The sequence below is a fragment of the Mastigoproctus giganteus genome, chromosome 14 (assembly GCF_048544385.1).
Source record: "Mastigoproctus giganteus isolate SK-2022 chromosome 14, ASM4854438v1, whole genome shotgun sequence".
NCBI classification, from domain to species: Eukaryota; Metazoa; Arthropoda; class Arachnida; order Uropygi; family Thelyphonidae; genus Mastigoproctus; species Mastigoproctus giganteus.
Genome location: NC_143588.1, coordinates 30744060 through 30768591, shown reverse-complemented (window position 1 = coordinate 30768591; position 24532 = coordinate 30744060). Strand labels below are relative to the sequence as shown.

At 36.9% G+C, this 24532-nt stretch overlaps 1 protein-coding gene across 1 annotated transcript; it reads left to right on the top strand.

The window, feature by feature from the left end:
• Window positions 1-3411: 3411 nt before the first annotated feature.
• LOC150075046 (beta-1,3-galactosyltransferase 5-like) lies at window positions 3412-16230 on the top strand. The gene is made up of 2 exons (XM_090388283.1): window positions 3412-3571; window positions 14555-16230. The coding sequence occupies exon 2, from the start codon at window positions 14571-14573 to the stop codon at window positions 15621-15623; it is 1053 nt and encodes a 350-aa protein (XP_090244409.1). The 5' UTR covers window positions 3412-3571; window positions 14555-14570; the 3' UTR covers window positions 15624-16230.
• Window positions 16231-24532: the final 8302 nt, after the last annotated feature.

Below are 24532 nucleotides of genomic sequence, written 5' to 3'. Positions count from 1 at the left end.
TCTTTGCTAGACTGTAACACAAGGTGGGTCTACATCTGTTAGCTCCAGTTTTGTTTATTAACCTATATACCATTCCTTATATGTTAAAAATCGCACGAGATTCATTTATTGAGGTGTTGGACCTTGTCACTGCTGACGTCAGGAATAGAAATAGAAGTTAACTGCAGGTGTTGATATAATAATTCACAAATGCTATCGTTATAAACCACAGGTCGCTCTCATTGTTGCTTATAACAAAGTTCTATCTACGAAAATATAAAAAAAGTGTGCTTTTGTTTACTTTATTTTGTTGTGTAAACAACATACATTTTCGAAGTGACTTTCCAGAATTGTTGAATGATGTGCTTTGTAGTGCATTCCGCGTACGTTCTAATTGTTTCAAGGAGGGAATTTCGCACACTCCGAATATATATTATGCAAATAAGAATTTCGGTTAAGAAGTTACTTAAGTGTTCTTTATGGTAAAAGACCTTTAGGCACAAGATTTTCCATAAGGAATCTTTATGCTCAAGCGCCACTAGGTCCTTTCAGAAAACTCCAACAATGTATTTTATCTGTAAGCCACCTGTGTTCTACTATCGGTTTGCAGGATGAAAAACCAAAATTGTAATTTACCAGACATCGCGGTTTTACATTCCAAAAAATCCACTAAAATAATTCAATATAAAAAGAAATTTAAAATGTTTATTCACACATGTCTAAACCTATTGAAAAAGCCAGAACGAACCCAGAGTAGTACAAAAGAAAAGCTGAACTCTGGTTATAACATTGGTCATATCTGTTACTCTCACGACGGCTATAAAACACAACCGAATGACACTACACTTTCAAGTACAATGTGGAAAGGTCGAGACAGATAAATTCAGTGTTAGTAAAATTTATCCTCTCTAAAAAATAGTTAATGGGCCTGTCTGAAAATTTGCATATCTGTACAATGTGAACTTGGACAGCATTTCTATTTATAGAGACAAATATATACAAAAAGCATCTCTCGATATTAAATGAAGCAAATATAACTGATCAGGAAGAATAGGAAAGATAAATGTTAGCTTTCCGATTAAAAATGAATTATACATTCTGTTATGTTTATAAATGACATTTTTTTGGACGAGATTGTTTGTTATATTATAAAATGGGGGTACATAGTGTGGATGACTACTGCTTAACCAGGAAGAATTATCAAAATTCTGGTTAAATAAACGGTACTTCAAATATTTACAACGTTGTTTCCCAAAATCGAGAAACAAAGTGGTAAAAACAATGGCGTTTTCTACAAATCTATTGCCAATTCTTAAAAGTCCAATACTTAAATTATATAAGTAACTGCCACGCAAGGCATAAGGTTTTTAAAGACATGGTGAAAATAATGATCTTTCTCCAAAGGAAGTATTTGGCTTCGGTCCATTTAGGTTAATCATAGTTTAGTTATTAGCTTTCACCACCAGCGCTCTACATTAAGAATTTATTACACGTTCTAACGATGTTAGAAATATTTAAGTGGAATTTGAAGAAAAAAAAGTGTATAATACCCAACAAAACATTAGAAAACACTTAATTCTTACAATTACAGAATCACAGAAGGAAAGAGTACAGGAGAAAGATGAGTTCAGTTCCAGCAGGCCAGTTTGTCCGGACATGTTAGTCGATGACGTAAGAAGGTGACGTCATCATCCAGCGTGTGGGTTAGTGTCTTTTGTTTTTATTTAATATTTGAATAGTGGTTTGTTTGATGTCGAATCTGTTTTACTAAAGAGGCAACTGCCATATATTAAATCGCAAAGAGCAGTCACGTGGCAGATTCGTTACTGATAACATCCTAAGTCTTACAACCGCACTGGAAATTCGGCAGCGTTTTCTTTGTAGCCAGAATTGATGTCTTTAAGAAACAAAGAAAGAATCTTTATTAAATTTCTATTTTATTTTATAGAGATATTGGATACAGTGTAGGAATTCGAGTAGATCATCTTTCTTTATTTAATATTTGCTCATACTTCGCACAACTGTTCTTTGTACGCATTCTTAGCTCAAAAAAGAATAAATAAATAAATAAAGAAAGAATCTGCAGGTAAGCGAATGTGTAATTTAAACCCATAGATCTGAGGGACTTTTTCCTTTGCCAATTTCGAATATGAACAACGAAGTGGCCACTAGAGGGCGCTTATTTAACTTCTTAATATAAAGGATATTAAAAAGCCATAAATAATGATTTTCTTCTTCCTTTTGAGTTTAAATTTTTTTCTAAAAAAACAAAAGGAAATGGCGGGCAGCTAAATCTGAAGAATACTCAGAATGGGCAAAATCAGCCATGTTGTTTTTGGCCAAAAACAAAAATCGTTGCATAGATAGGGCCGATGTGAATGAATTTAAAAAAATCGTCATTTATAAAGAAATATATTTAAAAAAAATGTATTTTCCATCTGTTTGGTACGTCTTATAGTCTGACAAATACGGTGTTTAACGTAATCAGCACAAACGTAAAAGAGAGTTTTTATACATCATTACAATTCAGGAGGATTGGCGCCTTCTGTTGTACCAGTCGCTTCAAGTCTTTTGATATCTAACAGGGGAAAAATCATTTTGGAGGCAACCTAGGCACAACTGTTGTAATGTAAAAGATCAGGATATTAATTATAGTACAACCGTGGGACGGACGAGAACCTTGTAGATATTCGCCGAGTGGTCAATGCCCTGGCACAGTAATATACTTGTTGGGGTCTACCGTGGTTCGAATCCACGTGACCACAAAAAGGTCTTTTCAAATGACTAGTTTTAAAGTCTTCTGATCTGTGTGGCGTCGTTTAATTATGAAAGGGTTGTAACAGTAGTTCTCAGTAAGGTGGGAGAGCGGTCGCACGACTGTTTCTCCCACCCTGCTGAGAAAAAAAACCCATCAAACGCATTTTAATTAAACACACATCGTAAATATGGAACAGCCAACAAAATCGGGATTCGAACATCCCCTTTTATAAACGTTACATAAAACGAAAAGTAATTTTTTTCAAGGAAATTTATTTTAACACGTGTACCGTAATGGAAAATTCAAAATATTTTTAACAACGCGGTATACATCGTATCGAAAACCCCCAAACAAATTCCAGTGAAGTTTTCTTCATTCTCTGACCTTCGGGTTAATAATAAGAATCACGAACGAAAAGGAAAAGGTGGTTATTATGAATACGGAAACAGCAGCAGACGCTCTTCCAATTTACAAACACGATGAGAAAAACAGACGCGAATCCTTTAGCGTATTGGCAAGCAATCTCCTAAGCTTCCGGACCCTGCGCTCTCTGCGCGCCGAACGAAGCTGCCAGGAGCAGTCCCTCCGAGTCTGCTACGGCATTGTGACGTCAGCGAACACGAGAGGGCCGCGTTCAAAAGCGGGCGCCGCTTCATGTAGTCATGGAGAGCGAAACCATGCAGAAGTTACTCCCGTTTGGTGGTCACAAGTCTCGCATTTCGCACTACGACGATGGATAGAGGTGATGTTTATCTTCCGTGGCCACTGTGTAGTAAATCAGTGTGGAGACTGCATGTAGTGTGGGAACTGTTTTGAAGGACCAGCTACTGGGGGGTAAGTGTAAGCTTGATCATCTCCACGCGCACATTTCTAGGTATTTAGTCCGCCGGTTTCCGTAACGGAAGGTTGATATCTCCGAGCCTTTACGTCGGTAAATATTTCTCCACTACTTAAAGATAAACAATCCCTTTCGCATCATTTTCCACTAAAGCTGAACTCTCCTCTCTGTTCGCGTATTAGTTCCGATATTCGCCAGCACCACCTGTCTGTTTTTTTTTTTTGTTTTTCTTAGAAAATTTTAATGGTTATACCGTTTAAGTTTTCTTACCTCAGATGCCACCATCTCGGCTTCAAATTGAGCAGTGGATTAAAGCCCAGATCATTTCAAAGTAATCGCAGTATTGTTGGTTCTCGGAGTGTGTACCTCATCCGAACTGTAAACAGTATCAAAGTGTTTATTATTTGTGTTTGTTTGATTGCGAACGTCGAACACTAGTAGTAAACAATTAGGAATACAATGAAGCTTGTGTATTCCATTAAGAATAGAGTGAAATTCTTTAATTGTACAAGAATCGATTGTTTTTAGTACAGATCGAGTTCAAGAAACAGTCTATTTAAAAAAAAAACTAGCAAAGAGCAGAATATCAACGTAAATCTGTTATGCCATTAAAGTATTTTTATTGTGGATTTTATTTGACAAAGGTATTTAGTTTTTTATTTTGTACTTAGAATGTCTGAAGACCGCCTGTTTTTGAATTTAACAAAGCTAAACAATGCATATAAAAATGGTTTGACTAGAGCTCGAGCTAAACAATGCATATAAAATTGACAACAGCGCGCGCTAAACAATGCATATAAAATTGACAACAGCGCGCGCTAAACAATGCATATAAAAATTGTTTGACTATAGCGCGCGCTAAACAATGCATATAAAAATTGTTTGACTACAGCGCGCGCTAAACAATGCATATAAAAATTGTTTGACTACAGCGCGCGCGCTAAACAATGCATATAAAAACGGTTTGACTACAGCGCGCGCTAAACAATGCATATAAAAATGGTTTGACTGTATTACGCTAAACAACGAGCAAAAGTAGAGAATCAGTTGCAATAATGAGATAATTCTACAGTAACTTTCCATTAAGATAATTTAGTTTTTAACGGTCGTAATTCCAATATTTATCTAAGATTGCCAGTTTTGAAATTATCTGAATGTTTAAAGAAAGAGATAATGAGACGTACTTTTATAATAGGGCATTTTTTTTCTTTATTTTTTAACAATCGAGTAATGATGAAACTCGTGTGAAACCAATTTGTAATTTAATTTAACCTATTTAAATCTAGACTGCCTCGGCCACATTAGTTATGATATTTTGGGCGGTCTTTTAACTCTAATATCATACTAGGGTTGTTATATAAATCTGGCACGAAATTGAGCATATTTTATGGAGTTTCCAGGGCGAAAATCGAAATCTCCCATAACCGCGCATTTTATTTTTCCCTTTTTTAACCGAAAAAAAAAGCATCTTCAAACATAACTGCACAAATTAATAAAATATTCGATTTTTATATAAGCAATCGTAATTATAGATACGTCCCATCGTGCACCACGCATATAAAGAATATGCTATTAGATATAAACAATGGACACAGGACTAAAGGGGCGAAATTTCCAAAAAAACCTCAATTTACAGATAAATGCGCATTAATGCTATCTTGAAACTTTCAGCTATAACAATAACATATTTTCAGCTGCTGTCTACCGTCAACCGCTCCTTCAATAAACACAAATATAAATCAAAACTGTCACGTGATGTCGGATCATTGAAACAGAAGTTTGTTGGAAACAATTTTGTTTATTACATACAATATCGGCGGTGGTTACAAAAACATTTGACAGACTGCACAAAACAGCGATTAGGAGTTTATCGGACGAATTTTGCAAACAGGATCTAGCGACAGACGTTGAAGGGGATAGACGATTGTCCCCCAATCGATGACAAATAGATAGACAGACAGACGTTCATAGGGTATCCCCCACTAGCACCAGAAACATTTCTAGTGACGTTTAGTGATCGAATTGAAAGCAATTTAACCATTAAGCTTTCCCGTACTACTGGCCTATTATATGACCCGATTGATTTTACCTCCGAGTGCCTTGCAGTATGTAATTATGATTCATAAATAATACATAACAGTATATTTTTTAAAAAAGTAGCCGAATAGCATTATGCAAGTAATTCTTATTTACAAATAACCGTCATATTTTGTCTCAGAATGTTCTTGGCATCTGACGCTGATGTTCTAGATGTAGTTTTAACAAGGTTATGAATAAAGGAAGAGGAAGAATACCTGTTGTTTCATAGGAAACCGCACGCATTTCATCGATTTAACTTTGTGCTTAACATAACCAATCGTCTCACCTGCAAGGCTGCCTTAGTTTGCAGGCGCCACTGTAGAGGAGTGGCCAAATCAAAGTATAGAGTTTCACACACCGCTTGTATCCACCTGATACAAAAAAAAAAAAAAAATAATAATAATAAAAATAAAAAGTAGAAAAATAAATAAATTATAATTATTGCGTATATATAATGCTAAAACATTTACTTTCTAATCCACTTCATGAAATAATTAAATTGCCGTATTTACTCGCGAAGTTTTCCTAACGTGTGATTTTGCTAATCGGGTGACAAGTGGCAAATTCTTTGTAACGTCACGAAAAACAGTTTATTCAAGCAGAGTCGGAGCAGAGATTCCTAAGAAGAGAATCTTCGGTAACTAAGGTAACACTTGGATAGAAATTATAATTATAGTAAGAAAATAACTTGTCCTTTTGTATAGATTACTTAAGGCAAATTTCTTCACCTATCTTTAGGTCTCTTCTTATATATCTAGGACAGCCATCAGGCAGAAGGAATTTACAGCTACATTGTTATGGCAGTTGATAAAACAGTTGATATAACCAACCCTTAAATGCTGGAAAATTGTTTATTTTAATTTCCTGCAATACCTCTTGTCATCGCGTGCACGCACACGATTCTATTTTCGTCTGCGGAACATCAAATGGTTGCTTTAAACCGCCTTTGCGCAACTTTTCCGTTCTCTTTTACGAACGGCTGCTTAAACGACCCGAAGATCTATTGACCAAAAAAAGTTTTCAAATCAGGTAAAGATTCTGATATCCGATCACACACACACACCCATTCACATCGACCCCTCCGGTTATAACCGGCGGGTATGCCAACATTGTGCACAATCACGGCCTCAATGAACTTTACACTTCGCTACCGCTAGTTTTATCTACCCCTCACAAAAAAAAAGTATCGCTCGATGGAAGCAGAACTTGTTAAACTGTTAGTGGCAGTACCCGACTTCGCTCAATAGGCAAAAAAAAACATTTTTTACTCTTTTCCACTTTACGACGTTTTTATTTGATATGAAATATGCGTCCTTCGTTCACCCTCCACGCGGACAGAAATTTACGTAAACACTTTAAAATTTCAAACTTTATCCACTCGTATGTCATCATCATTCTATTTCAGTCAGTTTGGCAGACTTCGGTAAACTTTGCACATTGATTTTTCGATTACTGCAGCAGAAGTCGCTACAGATGTAAACATTCCAACAGTGGGTGCTGCTCAAGGGCAGACGCTGATCAGGAAACATTGATCTTCTTTACCACACAATTTTATCGATGTCCAGCTGTTTGTAATTAATACGACACCACCGACCCAATCTCTTACCTCTTCCTTAAACCCGATAAAAAGGGCGTTGTTGAAATTTGCAAAAAAAATCTTTGGAGTTTGAAGTTACTACAAAAGTCCATCAGAATTCGGAAAATGTCATCCGATTGTCGAAAAATCCATTAATACGTTGAGCGTAGCATTTAGGCCAATTCACTGAAAGATTTAAAGTACACCTGATGGTAGTTTCAGACATTTTATTTGGTTAGTTTGGGCCACAGTCATCTGGCAGTTTCAAACCATATGTTATTTGGTAATTTAAAGCCATAAGGTCGTCTGATTAGCTTTAGGCCACATTATCCTTCGTTAATTTGGGCCAGAGTAATGGTTTAGGCTATATTTTTGATTAATTTAGACCACAGCATCGTGTGGCATTTTTAGACTACATTTTTGTTAATTTAGGCCGCAGTTGTCTAGTACTTTCAAGCCAAATTTTATTTGGTAATTTTACGCTACAACAGTGTTATAGCTTTAGGCAACATTTTGTTAAGTTAGACCACAGTGTGATATGGTGGTTTTAGGCTACATTTTATTTGATTAATTCATGCCACAGTCATCTGGCAGTTTCAAACCATATTTTATTTGGTAATTTAAAGCCACAGTGTCAATCGGATAGCTTTAGGCTACATTTTCTTTGGTTAATTTGGGCCAAAGTATCATATGATGGTTTATGCTCTATTTTTGATTAATTTAGGCAACAGAGTCATGTGGCATTTTTAGACTACATTTTTGTTAATTTAGACCGCAGTTCAATTTTGTTTGGTTAAGTTAGACCAGTGTCATGTGGCGGTTTTAGGCTACAATTTATTTGATTAATTTAAGCGACGGTCATCTGGCAGTTTCAAACTATATTTTATTTGGTAATTAAAAACTACAGTGCCATCTGATAGCTTTAAGCCACATTTTTTTTTTTTTTTTATTAATTTAGGCCACAATGTCATGTGGCAGTTTAGGCTATATTTTTTTTTATCAATTTAGAGTGCAGTTTAGTACTTTCAAGCCAAATTTTATCTGGCAATTTTAGGCCATCACATTTTGTAGATTAGGTTAGACCACACAGCGTCTGGTGGTCTTAGGCTCCATTTTATTCGATTAATTTAGGCCACAATAATTGGCAGTTTCCAGCCATGTTTTTTTTTTGGGTAAATTTAGGCCACGGTGTCATTGTACAGTTTTAAGCCAGTGTCATGCAGCAGTTTTAGGCCACATTTTGATTAAGCCATCATCTGGTAGTTTTAGGCCACATTTTGATTAAGCCATCATCTGGTAGTTTTAGGCCACATTTTGATTAAGCCATCATCTGGTAGTTTTAGGCCACATTTTGATTATTTTAGGCCACATCATCTGGTAGTTTTAGGCCACATTTTGATTAATTTAAGCCACATCATCTGGTAGTTTTAGGCCACATTTTGATTAATTTAAGCCACATCATCTGGTAGTTTTAGGCCACATTTTGATTAATTTAAGCCACATCATCTGGTAGTTTTAGGCCACTTTTTTGCGGTTAATTTAAAACAGTTCCACATGGAAGTTTTAGGCCACATTACATTTGGTTTATTTAGGCCACAGTTGTTACTTTTCAGGCACAATGTTGTGAGTGATACATGTACTGACTGTTACTGATTTCTCTGTTTATACGGAGACGAAATTGTCTGAAGCAAGAAACTCGTTTTCCTTTGCAAATCCATTTCTATTTGTGACCATCGCCTTTGCCAGTTCTTGTTTTAAGGGGTAAATATTTTGCCCATCCATCATAACCGCCCGGTTTTGAATACAAACCCGGTTATGAATATAAACGATGCGCAATAACACGGCTTTCTCCGAATATACGAAGTAATTTAAATGCATTGCCAAACAGATTTGCATTTTTAGCGCACTCATTGGGAATCAACGAATGTGGAGTTTAGTCCATTTTTCAAAAGTTTTGTTTAGGAAATTTTCATAATGTACACAGATTCATTAAGACGCTTTCTTTACAGTTAGAAAATGTATTAAAGATGGATAAAAAGATCGTAGAGCTCAGATGTGAGTACAGTATTTAAATAACCAACTATTTAATGATGCAAATAGCCACGAATTATTGTATTCTGGAAAGTTGTTTTCAGCCTCTTTTTGGATACGAAAACTGCATCAGCTGAACTACTCAGATTCACCGTTTGCTTCTTTGAGAGTGTGATTACTGTTTCCAGTTGGAGGCAGTCAAGAGTTCAAGTAGTTCTTCGCTTAATTTCATTAAGTTCGGGAAATATAAATTCTCTTTGCCTACAAATGTAGATTTTTCATTAACCGACGACACCTGGCCAGTGGTGGAGAAAAAGAAAACATCCACAAGGCCAACTGCGAGAAACAGATCAAACGAGGTTTGTCCCTTTCTAATCTGATCCAGTTACCGCACGCTCACCGGGTGTAAAGAACAGTTCGTCTTAATTATTGATTAACGCAGAACTCAATGTTGGGAACAAATGATTCTGAGTAAAAAGAAATGCAGTTGTTTCGCTCTTGGCAGCTAAGTAGTAAATGGTTGTCAGATCTTTAAGAGCTTTGACTTGATGAACTTTCTGGACGTAGTTGGCGATGCTTTAACGACAGACAGCACGCACCACATTTTATTTCACTTTTTGCGCAATCATCCATTATATTTTTGGTAGGTTTGCATTCGTTTCTTCATCCATTATTTTTCTCATTCCTTCTGCATGGTTGAATACATTTCATAATCGAAGGTTCTGATTATTAATAATCAAATTACGTTCATATCTATTTCTTGGGATGAAAAACCAGATTTGGGCAAATTATGTTCATATCTTGGGATGAAAAACCAGATTTAGGCAAATTGTATTCATATCTTGGGATGAAAAACCAGATTTCTCTGGGTAAAACAAGCAACGTCGATTACAAGCGACTAACGTTAAGGTGTGACAACCTAAATAAAAGTACCTTCTTTTGAAACGGGATCCGAACCTAGGATATTCGGATCCCCTTTATAGTTCGCGTGGAAATCTCTACCCTTTTACGATCTGCGATGCAAAATTTTGTGGTTCTCCTGGTAATGTTCAGTTATCTGCGTTGCCTGGCATTTCTTGTTCTACTAATTCTCTTAAGGGATGGATTTCCGGCCTTCTCTGTTAATTAGATTTAACCAGGAAGTAATTAGGTTAATACCCAGCAATATAAACACACGTGTTAATTAATGCCATAGTCTAAGAAACTTCTGCTCGCGCTATTTATATAGAAATGGGTGTAAACCCCTTAATTAGTGCGCTTAGCATGCAGCAGTAATTAAAGAAATGTATACAAGCATTTTTAAAATCATTAAATCAACGGAATATCGATTACTATTTGGCATCTGATGAGATGGCAATAACTATCGAAACAACTGCCAGGATAACCACACCCTTTCACAAAAGGCTATGTACCCGTTATAAAGGAAAGGTTATTTAATACCGCAGAATGTTTATTTGATATCATCCGGTACATCAAGGCTCGTCAAGGATTGGTGGGTTTAAAAGATTCGTTTAAAATATTTTAATGATTGAAAAATCCATTTTATATACATCTCCCATCTGGACATCGAAACCATGGAAAAGCATTACTCATAACATCGTAAATGGCGAATTACATTTGCCTGCATTTATTTATAGGACAGTTGCAAATACAAGGGCTACCGGCGCATCTCGTGCGTCTGATGTACATCATTCGCCAATAGCTTATGAATTATGCAATAATCCATCGTATTTGTTGTAGAACTTGTTCTAATGAATAGTTTATAAGCGATTTATAATGCCGTTGTTTATCTAAGGTTTAAAATAAAATCATTTTTTCCCCTGGGGTATTTCGTATTATTTAAAATCGAAAGCGAATCTTGTAGGATAAAGCTAGAAGTAAAACCAAACTTGTACTTAAAGGAAATATTCTTAAGACGTTTTATATTAACTTCGACGGTCTCTCTGTCAGTAATTATTTTTTTATAGTCTTCTTTCTAGATGGTGGAGAGCCATCTACCAATCATCTGAACCGAATAAAAACTGTCAAATTAATTGCAAAAATTGGAAAGCGGACTATAAGATGGAAGGTTTTTGGAGGACCATGGTCAGGCATCATCGAAAGCTTAGAAATGTCCAGTTAAACTGCTTGAAGTTTACTGGTATTTGTATGGAAGACATCCACAGAAGAGTGGCACTGGGTGAGCTATCGCTAGATAGACACTGGTGGAATTCATACTGGCATCGTTAATCAGATGAAAGGTACCAAGACAGTGTAAGAGAAATAATGGGAGGATAATTGGAAGAGATCTGTCATCTCTTTTAGGAATTATACCAGCAATCCGAACACACGCTTGATGATAATCGAGCCGATTTTATTAACATATTTGTAATTGAGGATTAGCCAAGAATCCACCACATTGACCTTGAAACCAAAGAGTCAAAGCAGTGGAGAAATGCCAGTTTCTTCCTTGGAAGATTAAAAACAAAATCAGCTGCAAAGGTCAGTCTTCTGATACAATGGTGGGCTGTCACTGGAGAGAATTATTCTAACCAAATAAGAGAGCTTCTTAAAAACATAAAGATTAAATTAGAGAATCAGCACAATAAGAAGTTTAAAATTACTATTCGACTAAAAAAAATAGCTTACTTATTCTGAAAATATACTATTAACACCATTGAAAAGAGATGGGTTTTTTGGAGTTTATTCTCGGTGATAATACGTTGACACCTGAGAAGTACTCGAAGAATATTTTCTTTAAATATCTCATAATGGAACGTCGGTGGTTATTTTTATAGCATCGCCGATAGATATTTTTTATGTCAGCCATAAAAATAGTCTGCCATCATTAATAGCCTTCTAAACTCGAGAAGATGCGATATTTCGAGTAAAGGGAATTAAATATCGCGGACAAATCTATTTCTTAGCTACAGTGATTTAAGAATCTTCTTCTTTAAGAGTATTTTCTTTATAGGTCATTAAAGACGTTTTTTTATCTTCAGAAAACAAATCGCTGTTTAAGCACATCGGTTTGAAGCGCACTAAGACATCATTGAATGTATGTAGATGGAGTGAGCAGTCTTTAACACAGAACATAAGAAATAAATAGAAACAAATCGCTTTAAAATAGAAGTCAGGTTGTAGTATCCCAGTGCACCATTTTTCGAGCGTGTGAGGGTTTTTAATAGAGCAATCGACACTTTCTTGATGTATCTTGAGCTCTCTAAGATTCTACAGGGATAGCTCATATATCAGTATATAATTTCGGCCCTAAAAAGGACTTTTGTGATCACCCTGAAAGTCGCGATCCACATTATCGTATACATTGATTGGAGTGGTTCCAGTGAGTCTGCGACTCAACTGAAATCGAGCTAAAATTAAGGCATGGTAATGTAGATTTGACCACGCAAATTCGTTGAACCTGATCAATTATGGCGACCATTATTAGCGTCCGGTAAATGTACCGCCTCAAGAAAAGTGAAGTCGTGTCGCAGTATTGTCATCCGTTGGCGACTCTGTACTTTCATTTCTTTAGGCTAAAACACCGCTGCTATTTTGGGCGGAAAATTGATTTTTCCAAAAGTGGGTCAAGTTTGCTGTCACGCTACTCGGGGTTGTTTTCCACCAGCCTTGTTGGAAAGATACTTCTTTTTTCTTCCTTTTTTTTTTTCCACCCCACTTTCTAGCAGCGCATTATCAATTTCGCCTTCAACTCCACGTACGATGCTATGCGTGCCGAAGAATTCACGATGTTCTAAGCGGAATATTAATCCCACTTTCTAGAACAAATTTCTTACTTTTGTTGCTCAGTACTGAGTTAGTAGTCGTGTTGTATCATTGTTGCGACATTATATGATCGAACGGCAGCGATACCTCTTTCTCAGTTATAGTTGGATTAACTATTTTATTTTTAAGGGAAGTGGGTGGGGGGATTAGTGCTTAACTGTCGCTTGGGGTACTTTTCTAAGAGCCTTATCTGTGTAGCATACCGATAATGTGGCTATCTATTTTAGTGTTCACGTGCCTGTTGCTGTAAGGCTCCCCTGAGGGCATATTAAAACTAAATGGATGTGCGTCGTATGACAGAAATTTAACATTAATTTCGCCAATAAGTACAGGACTGGAGTAGAGATATAAAACAGTTAAAATATAAGCTTTCCAACCTATTTAAACCAAACTTCAGCCATTCAAAAGAGCAAACCTGAGTTGGGAAGCATCCATTGAATGTTCAATGACAAATTTGTCATCCGTAGCCTTGAAGGAAGTGGACAAATGGGAGCATCAATCTCTGAGGGACGACCACAAAGTTTATCCTTTACTAACCAACCGAAGACTATCTATAACATCCTGATTATTAATCTCCCAAAACTGGGCCATCTTGTGATAAAATCTAATTACGAAAATTAATTTACGATAACGCACTTCTGGTAAATTTCAAGCCAAATTTCATTTGAATAGTTAGGAGAACCAACACGACCCAGATGGGAAACTGGGTTACTTAAGCTACTACTTATCAACTGCAGTTAAGGAAATAAAGACCGTGGTGTGTATTCCGAAGAGATGGAGTTTTTATTTTCATCTCATAAATAAGAGTACACGCTCTGCTGAATTGTTTGCGTGTACAATTTCCAGCATTTAGGATTTTTCGTTGGTGGTGTTGAGACATCATCATTCTGTGAATTTGAAATTCCGATCGTAGTTGTTCACTTTGAGTACTTGCAGAAATTTCTGGAAATTTGTTTCTATCTGTCTCATATTGGGTTCATCTGGCAAGAACGGATTCAATGAGTACCTTATAGTCCTTTGTTATTATGGTGGAACTGTAGTTTGGTCTCTCTGCCTCTTTCGATGATTGTAAATGGTTGTTTAATGAGAAAAATGTCCTCCTCTACAGTTTATCCTTTCACTAAAGTGCTGCCTTCGTGTGTAACTTCACTGCACAGCGTACAAGTCATGGTGAAATATATAATGCCAGGGGAAGGCAACAAATTAATTTATTACAGATACAAAGAAGGCTTTCTGTTTTTTAAATTAACATTTATTTTTAAATTAATAAAATAAAATAAAGAGGAAGGCAACAAATTAATTTGCTAAAGACACTTTCAAATTACATTTATTTTTAAATTAATGAAAACCATAAACCCCGAGTCCACTAAATTTAGAAATTTAGTCATTTGTGTGAGAAATAGGTGTACGGGATTTTTCTTATAGAAAAAATAAACTTTTGAAGCAGACAAAAAATTTAAAAACTATTAAACAACTTTATTTCACTATCAACTTTATGGAATACTAAACTTTTCTTTTTCGTTTTCAGGGTCGAAAGGCCGAAGATGAAATCGCCTCTTAGAGATCGTAGGCATGGCATGTGGACAATCGTGTTTTTCCTGTTCCTGATGTACTTCATGAACTGCCTCTTATTCCTCAACCACTACAGCATCAGCGAAGCCAACTACCCGATAATAAACGCCACGTGGAGAAGAGTCCTCGCTTATAACGTCTCACTTTTGCTCAACGACTCCGATTTTACAACTCTCGTGGATATTCAGAACTTCCGGTTTCATATTAATAACAGGAAGTGCGATGGAAGCAACGCCCCTTTTATAGCCATCTTTGTACACAGCGCGCCATCTAACTTTCATAAACGAAAGGCTATCAGACAAACTTGGGGCAACGAAGCTAATTTTGCACACAACTTTCTTCGAGTGGTTTTTCTGGTGGGGGAAACGTCCAACGAGACCGTAAAAACAATGCTGGCCAAAGAAAACGACCATTATCGGGACATTGTCCAAGGAAACTTTGTGGACAGCTACAGAAACCTTACTTACAAACATGTGATGGGACTGAAGTGGATTACTTATTTTTGTCGGCACGCCAAATTCGTATTTAAGACTGACGACGACATCTTTGTGGACATCTACCAACTGTCCGCGTATTTGAGAGAATATTTCGGCCAAAAGGCACCGATCAACCTGATGATGTGTTGGCTTATTAGGAGTCCCCACGTTCAGAGAAGCACAAGAAGCAAATGGAGAGTCAGTTTCAAGGAATATTCGGGGCGTTACTACCCTACTTACTGTTCCGGGTGGGGGATCATCATGTCCCCCGATGTTGTGTTTAATCTGTACCTTTTATCTTCCCAAGTACCTTATTTTTGGGTCGATGACGTTCATATAACTGGAATTCTAGCCAGAAGGATCGGTATTAACCACTTGGACTTCGTGCAAAAGTTTGGGATTAAAGAAGAAAATATTGAGAAGTGGTTGAAGAGCTCCAAAATGGTTAGGCCCGAAGTATTTGGACATCCCGATTCGGATGTGCATACTATTTATTATTTATGGAATAAAACTATCAGCTATTATAAATGGGCATCTTCGAAGAGTTAGTGATATCTCGTAGCTTTAAATATACCTCTTTTTTCCCCCCCACTGTACTGCTCCAAATAACTGTGATAATTTAAGGAAATTGTGATCTACTCAGGGAGTTGCGAGTGAACAGAATCTCTCCTTATTAACTAGTGAAAAATGGTTTTAATAGTTGAGACAAAAAGTGGAAGACTCGCTTCTAGTTACGCTAATTAATAAGAATATCAATTTTCAAAATTTCCCTCGAAACTCCCGTTTGAAATCAAAGAGATGTCCACTATTAAAACCACCCGTCTTGTAGGTCACCTGTCTTCGGAACTCTCGTGGAAGGATGATCTACAGTTTGTGATTGTTCTACAGATAATTCGGGACCCGAACTGTGAAAACCGATTGACGATTCTCTTGATGGATGTAACTGAACCATCCGTTTTTTTTGTGATACCTGCCAATATACATGTTGCTCAATGGAAACTTTGCCTACTTTTTTTTGTATACACCGTGTAATTAATGATTCTAAATACGTTCACTAGAACACTGACAGGGGTGATGTCCGAAAGTGAGTATTTCCGAATAGATGCAATGGGACATTATTTCTGAGGATGCGAGTGTAATTAAAGATGTGTATATGACTGACTGAAAATGCAAAGAAATATTAAAATATGTACAAAGTCTAAATTTAATTTAATGTTTTTCAGTTGTCGTCTTAACTATGCCTTAAATCGAAAAGATGCTGTTCGTATGTTCCTTTTACATTTTTTATGTACTCGCTCGTTTGCATTCCAAAGCTGATGGAGAAAACTGATACGCAATTAGCACATCAAATCACTCTTACAAAAATAAAATGTGCCAAAACTTTAAAGGTGTTGATTTTTTCGTGTTTTTATCTATACGAAGTGCATAAATTTAGGATATAACGCTTAAAACACGTAAAATGTTGTATTAGGATGTGAACTAAGGGTATTATTTCACTATTACGTATTTAGGTATTTTAAGAAGGTTTATGATAAGAATTTTACCGCAATGCCCGCCTCCTTGTTGGTAAATTAACCATAGAATGCATCCAGGCATTTAAAGTACAGAAAACGCCATGCCAACAATAAAGCCCTGATCTTGCACTTTCTAATTTTCACATATTTAGTCTACTTAACAGTTGGAATGAGCAGACCGAAAAAGTGAATGAGTTTTGGGCAGATCAATGCGGACTAAACCGAACGATATCCATGGTGATGTACTGTGTACGGGAAATGCACGCGGAACAAACTTAATCTGTGTCAAACGAAGCGAAATAAATATCAGTAAGACAAGTTTATTGATTCACGTGGCCACCACCCAAGATGTGGGAAAAGTAGTCCGTGGTAAGGCCAAAGTCGTCCTCTTATATTATGCTAAAATATCATTTTTCAAAGTGTCTTAGAGATTATTACACAAAAATCTCAGACTAACATTTTAAACCAAATACCCTCAATGTTGTAAGTACGAATATCTGTTACAACCGATAAACAAAAGTATTTCTCCTTAACTTTCCTAACTCAAGGCATCTTTGTCATTTGCTCTCCTTACACAATATCGTATTTTTAGAGAATGGTGGATAAGCAGAAACTGGAGCTTGAAAAGGAATGATAAATGGAACCGATTAGCAAACGCCATTTTTATTGCGCAATCCACCTCCACACTGTTGCTATGATACTAGCAGCAGCGGTGTCATCCACTGGAATCAGTGCAGAAGGAAATAATTTCTTCTTTCTTTCCTTATTTTATGCACCCACAATGCTAGTGAACTTCGGAACGGTCTTTAATGGAAAGAGCATCGGCGAAGCGGTATTCGGCATTTCGCAAGTGAGGTTGCACAATAGCGTGCGTCATGAATTCCGAGAACGCGGCTTATGTCTTGATATGCGAAAGGAAGAGTGACGTAAGAAGAAACAGCAATTACGCGCTATCGTCTTTAAACAAAACGCAACTCAGTCTGGGTGACTCCTTCTTCACAACTACGCAAAAATTAACATTTCAATCTCATTTGTAAACATATTCAAATAAAAATGTTGTTTATTTATATATGAATAAGCATCTTTTAGTGCACAACAATTACGTTTTTCAGGGCACAACAATGACATAAATTATGCACAACAATTACGTTTTTCAGGGCACAACAATGACATAAATTATGCACAACAATTACGTTTTTCAGGGTATTTCAGGGTACAACAATGACGTTTTTCAGGGCACAACAATGACATACAATTATGCACAACAATGACATAATTATGCACAACAACGAAGCATACTTTGAGGGAGCAGATACTAGAACTACTATCTCGAAATAAAAAAGCTGTTTGGATAAAACTGGATTTAGTAAATATTAGCTACAAACTAAGTAGCCAACACTTTAATAAATTCTACTTAAATTTCATTACTCAAATGTGTTTATAGAAATTACTTACATTAAATAATAACTGCAACGGCGATGTGTTCATTTTTGCACACGCCCCTGTGTATAAATTAACAGTCATTATATGTGCGGTTGTGTTTTATGTACACCCACTGTTTAATGAAGTATGCGGTTTAGTAATGAATAAAACCGCCATAAAATATTGTAGCAAAAATAGTTTTTACAACCGACATGCAGACATTTCTCTATAAAATGAAAAGTTCTAAAAGAAATAAGAATTTTAGGCTACGTTTTCTGCGTACACCAAGCTCATTACAATTATAAGACAGTAATTAATTAATTTTCAGTAGAGTAAAATTAGAAAAATTTTCTCGTTCTAAACGGTAGTTTAGTACCTTCCAAATTTTTCTCATCTGCGCGGCCACGTCTGGTTCTATTCATTTCTTAGTTAAACCTAAAGACATCAAACCTCAAGCATTTAATTTTTCTTCTACCACTGCCACTACACTCCACTCAATGCCTCCTGTGGTCTTTCGTCAAAAGGAGATCAGAAGAATTTTTACGAAACTTGATGGTATTTTTCCACTTGTTCTCAAAACCTGCGCTCCTGAATTTACTCTTGTTCTTTGTCGGTTTTTTACATTTCCTTATTCCACTCGTGATTTTCCTTCTGCTTGGAAGTTTGCTCATATCCAGCCAGTTCCTAAAAAGGGTGACAAATCCCTCCCATCCAATTATCGTCCCATTGCAATTACTTCTACTCTTTCTAAAGTAATGGAGAAATCAATTAACCGCCAACTCTTAAACTACCTAGAAACCTTCCATCTGATCAACGATCACCAGTATGGATTCAGTCAGTGCTATTCTGGCTTATGTTACCCATTTATGGACTAATTCAATGGAAAGGTTTGATGAAACTGAAGTAATTGCTTGACATTTTCAATGGCTTTGATCATGTTTGACACAAAGGTCTTCTAGATAAGCTTCCATTCTATGGTCTGCCAACTGTTTTTGTAATTGGGTATCCAGTTTTCTTACTGCTCACTGTGGTGATGGTAGATGACTTTGTCGTCTAACGTTTATAATAATGCTGGTGTTCCCCAAGGTTCAATTTTTTCTCCCACTCTTTTTCCTCTTGTATATTAATGACCTTCTTCCATTGACCAGAAATCCTATCCATAGTTTTGCTGATGATAGCACATTGCATTCTACCTTCCAGTTTGAGAAACCTTGTCGTGCTCAATCAGCTTCAACTTCTCCACCATCCGCTACCAATTCCTTAAATGCCGATCTTCAGGTAATTCTCCAGTGTGGCAAAGACAACTTAGTTGATTTCAATCCTTCTAAAACTCAGTCTTGTCTTATATCTCGCAAAAAGGATTCTTCTGCTCCTATGCTTATCTTTAGTGACACTCCAATTTCTAGGCAAAAGGATATATCTCTTTTGGGGATTACCCTGACTTCTAATCTCTCTTGGCACAAGCACATTACAAATATTGCTTCCTCTGCATCTAAAAAACTTGATTTTCTCTTTCGCTCTCGGCGTTACTTTTCTTCCAAACAGCTGCTCACTCTGTACAAATCGCAAATCTGTCCTACCATGGAATATTGTTCCAAATCTCAGGTTGTGCCCCTAAAATCTCTCTCTGTGAGGTGTCTAGACTCCTTTCAAAAGAGAACAGTGTGGTTAATTAATGATCCGTCTGTCTCATAGACGTTCTGTTTCTGCTCCACGCCTTTTCTACAGATACTTCCATGAAGTATCTGTAGAGGATGAAGTATTTCTCTCTCCTAATATGAGAAGAGAGGTCTTATAAGTGACACGATGGTATGCAGGGTATGTGAGAGGTGTAGAATCGGTGATTATCGACCGAATTCACAGCGACAAGCTGAAGGCAGCCTCATAAAGCCCTTAACAGACAATCTGATTAAAATCACGGTATCTTCAGTGCTGAACAGGGGTTAACCACATTAACAGGCCCTCGCGTTAAGCACAGCGAAGACCACTGTTTTCCCCCACATTATGAAGCTTTTCGCAGAAGGCAACCAAGATTATGGGGCGTCAGTTTATGCTGTCTGTAAATTATGTGTATTCTATAGTGGGTCTGCCTGCTTTGCAGAATGAGAAACTTGACTTTCGTCGCACGAAACTGAGTGTAACCTTTGCAGGCACTTTCACAGGCGTCATACAAACTGCAAATTGCACTACCAACACGTCAACAGTGATTGGAGGATGAAGTTAAATCAACTGACTGACTCATAATCCTCTATTATCATATTAGAATCGACGGATCAGTTTTTAGTGGCCTGAATAGCAGCTGTGGTTGATGGGGGAGGTAGGATGATGAATCCTTTCGCACTGTTTTACCCTCTACGGATGCATATTGGTGCATCATAACCTGCGAATGGCTCCTGTACTGTAAACCCTACGATGTCATCTGATTCGTGAGTAATGAGGTCAAGAAAGAAGCATCACCCTTATGCCTCTTTCCAGGTAACTTGCAACACTTTGGATGAAAAAAACAAACAAACTAGAATCTCAGCGTTGGCCACCAGGATCATTTATTAGGCTCTTTAAAATCTAAAACAAGAACACAAACTATTCAGAGAGGATTGATAGCTAACAGGCACGGTGCTCCGTTAACTCTTGCTGTTCCTCATCTTCTCCTACCTCTAATATTAGTATCCAGTCATCAAAAAGTGCAGATGGGCCTCACCAGTCGCTTAATGTCTACTAACAGAACTGTAGGAGTCTAGATAATAAAATCGATAAAATTAGAACCTCGCTTTGCTCTCTGGCGTTCGATATCTGCATTCTTACTGAAATAGTGTTCTACAATCTGGAAGGGATCTTTTGTCAGCTGACGGTTCATAAGAAAATTATTCTCACTGCAGCTATTTATCTTCCGCTCCCGGTTGATTTACGTTCAGTAGAGAGCGCCTTCCACAATCGTTTTGTGAGCTTGAAACGTATCTTGTATCTTCACCAGTCTGATGAAGTTTACATTTTTGAAGCCTTCAATATTCAACACTCTCTAACCCCCACCCGCTTCGAAATAGTCAATTTTATTGAATCCCTAAAGGCAGCGCAACGAACCCAGTAGAAAATTACCATCCGACCTGTCTTATGAGCTCAGTGGCAAAAATTATGGGCCCAAAATCATTCACAGCCCTCTGATGCGCTGTTTTCAGCACTTCATGTGCAACGGTCAACGTGCTTTTATCAGAGATCTATTTAAAGTAACTGTCCTGGACGTTAAATTGTAAGATAATATTTTCTCTGGATCAAGTTATCTTCTACATCTCCTATGTCATCTTAACTTTCATGTACGGGGGGCAGCTAAGAGACAGATTTCCTTCCACATCTGTAGATAAAGATTACAGATACACGAGAACCCTTTCTTTAAAAGAACAATGGCAAAGTGGAGGTAATTAGTATTTTAGATAGCCTGTATTACCTGAATTACATCAAGGAAAATCATGATGATGATGTATTCGTATTATTCGCAGAGGTTTATGATGAAGACAGAAATTTAAGTTTTATTCGCCAGATAATTATGATCAAACGATTCGTGAGAACGATCTAACAATATTAAACTGAAAAGATGAGGGAAATTTTGTTTATTGTGGACCGCAAAATAACAGTGAACTTCGAAAAAATGCAGTATCACTTTTGCGTTTGTCATTCATAAACAGAGTACGATGTTTTGCTAAAAATCTGTATATTATTTTGGAACTCGTGTACACCAATTTAAAAAGAACACATAAATACAAAATGCCTTCTTAATGGATAAGAATAATGAACTGGATACTACGGCTTTGCTGTTATTTTAATATAATTAATCTAACATGACATACCTAACCTAAAAGTTGCATTTCATTTGGTTCATAAGCTCAACGTATACGTTTAGAATTTATAATATTGGACAAAAAGCGTGTCATATTGTGCCACCAGACAACTAACTCATCTGCCCCTCCCTCTAATATGTCCATAAATTCCTAAAAAGCCCTTGTATTTAGTTAAACATTCGATTTGAGGATCTAGCCTGCATATTTCAAAATATAAATATTCAGAAAGTAGCGTATTATACGCATAATACTCGTTGGAACCCATAAAAACAAAAGAAATTTCCTGATACAACTGGTAACCTACTTTCACAAGCCATTTCTTCATAAAGAAAGCTGCAAATGCGCTAAATCCACACGCATGATCCAATTTCCTTTTTGAAACCGAGTAAACGTAGGCTTCCTGGCACACTTCTGGCGTATTGCAGTGAAGCGACATCACAGTTGTCGACAGATGCCATTGTTTTGTCTCTGAATAATTTCAAAAAGAAATTTCACTTAATCTGAACCTAATCAGCAATTTTATGTCGGTCTAATAAACTATTCTCCTCTTTATTTATCCGAAGAGGGTAAAATATCGATCAGTTTTTAGGGATCCTTTGGAGAGGGACTGGAATAAGGAACAATATATAAGCACGTCTTGGATTATTGAGAATATATTTTTTTTCTTTCTTTTTTGAGTGACACTACCAAGTAGAGTTTCCTCTAGTATTCTTGGGAGGAGAATGGCTTTTCTTAATTTTTTTATCAAGCGTTAATTTGTCAGCGCAGAAGAGACATACAAGCATCGGAGCAGAGAGAAGGCTTTGTGCATTATACAACCCAAGTGGTATTTCTCTGAAGGGTGGATTATCTCAATTCAGCTCTGTACACGTGTTAGTTCCGTTAATAACAAGAGGTCACGCAATTTCTAGATACCCAAATGAAAGATTAAACTACTTGGAATATTAAAAATATTGCCCACTTGACCTTTTGATGACATCGACCTTTTCGCTAACGGCTATGCCCTATTCAAACACGAAGATATTTTTATCTGAGCAAATAAACATCACAGTGTTCTCTTTCGAATCTCGGATAAACAGACACGCGAAGAGATGCCCCAAAATAGCGATTTCAATCACCAATGCAAAATAAAGAAAAAAATTGTGACAATTCTCTATTAGGATGCGTGTGTTAAACAGAGTGGAATTATTTTTGCATTTTATTTTTTACTGGGAATGGCTTCCGTGACCAATTCTCTGACGTATTATATTCATGATATTCTTAGAAATCTTAGAAAATCTACACGCAGTGATCACTAAGTTACTGCGCATGCCAGAAAGACCCTTTTTTGAATTCAAATTTCCTTCTATAATTGAGCGCTATATGGTTCTGTACTTATACAGAACCACTCCTAGTCTTAGAGGTTTTCTGTAAGCCGGCCCCAACTCATAATGCACGAGTTTGCATATCGATTGAACATATAAATAATAATCCTCAGCATTTCTACTGAATATTTATAGAGCGGAACAAAAACTTAAAGGCGTGCCTAAAAGAATTCTATACTGTGTGCTGCATCCGATATATCAGTGCTTCTCTCCCTTTTAAGAGCACTGATTCGCAGCATGGTACAGTAGAGCACAACGCACCTGGAGTACACCCTCCCTCTATTCTCCTGTTCGGCTCCATTGTGATTTATTCCTTTTTTTTAAATCTGAAAAGCACAACTTAAAAAGAAAGTTCCAACAGCAGAAACATTATTGATAACATTGATCTGCGTAGAGTCTGATGTTTCCAAACTTTTATGTTATTTCTGGGCTGACATTTCGTACTAATTTTAGATTGGGGTCGTGTATTCTTGACAACCCTTCGCGCACCATCCACATTGGTGCACAGGTCTTCTACCCGTTATAAATGAGGACTTTCCCTACTAGGTCACTTGCATATAGATTTCGATGTTTTTCTTTATAAAAGTCATTGGACATGACTTAGAGTGATTAAGTTCCAGCCTGACTGACGCCAATTTTCTACTTGTGTTTTCTGATTGGAAAACATTAATTACAGCACTTCATTGGAGTTAGATGATGATATGTAGCGATTTGTGTTATCCGCATAAGAGAACAATCCACTGGAGATTCAAAGAACAGTTCAAGAGCAAGGCAAAGAGGATGCCCACCCCTTGCGGTACTTCTATGGTAAGAAAGCATCTGTACTGGAAGTTTGTTGAGAAACCAGCAGGCGTCTAGGTTTAAAAATTGCCTTTATAATTGTAACGTATTATCAATGTATATGTTTGAGGTTGAAGAGGACAGCATCCAGTTGTGCTAGAGAGCTCAGGTCTCTGTATTTTTGGCAGTTGTCAAGTAAGTTGTTACTAGTACACCTTCAACTGTGTTGCGGAGGAAGAGTGAGGTGGCCTGTGGATGAAGCAATGTTCTGTTAATGCTCGTTGAATGGCCTTCTCAAAGAGTTTTAGGAATCTACAACTGACGGTGATGGACCTGAATTCCTTTAGCTCCTTGCGATGCTTACATTTAGACATTGGAAGCAAAACGTAGGTGCTCCAATATCGCTCGACCATAGGGTACAATCCGTTCGGTCCAGCCACTGACTTTAGAGAGCACTTCTTTCTGATCTTGATCAGTTGTTCTCTGGATGTGGTGAAATCACTGAATGTTAGTTTGCTTGTGAGCTCATCTACTGGAAAAATAGGTTG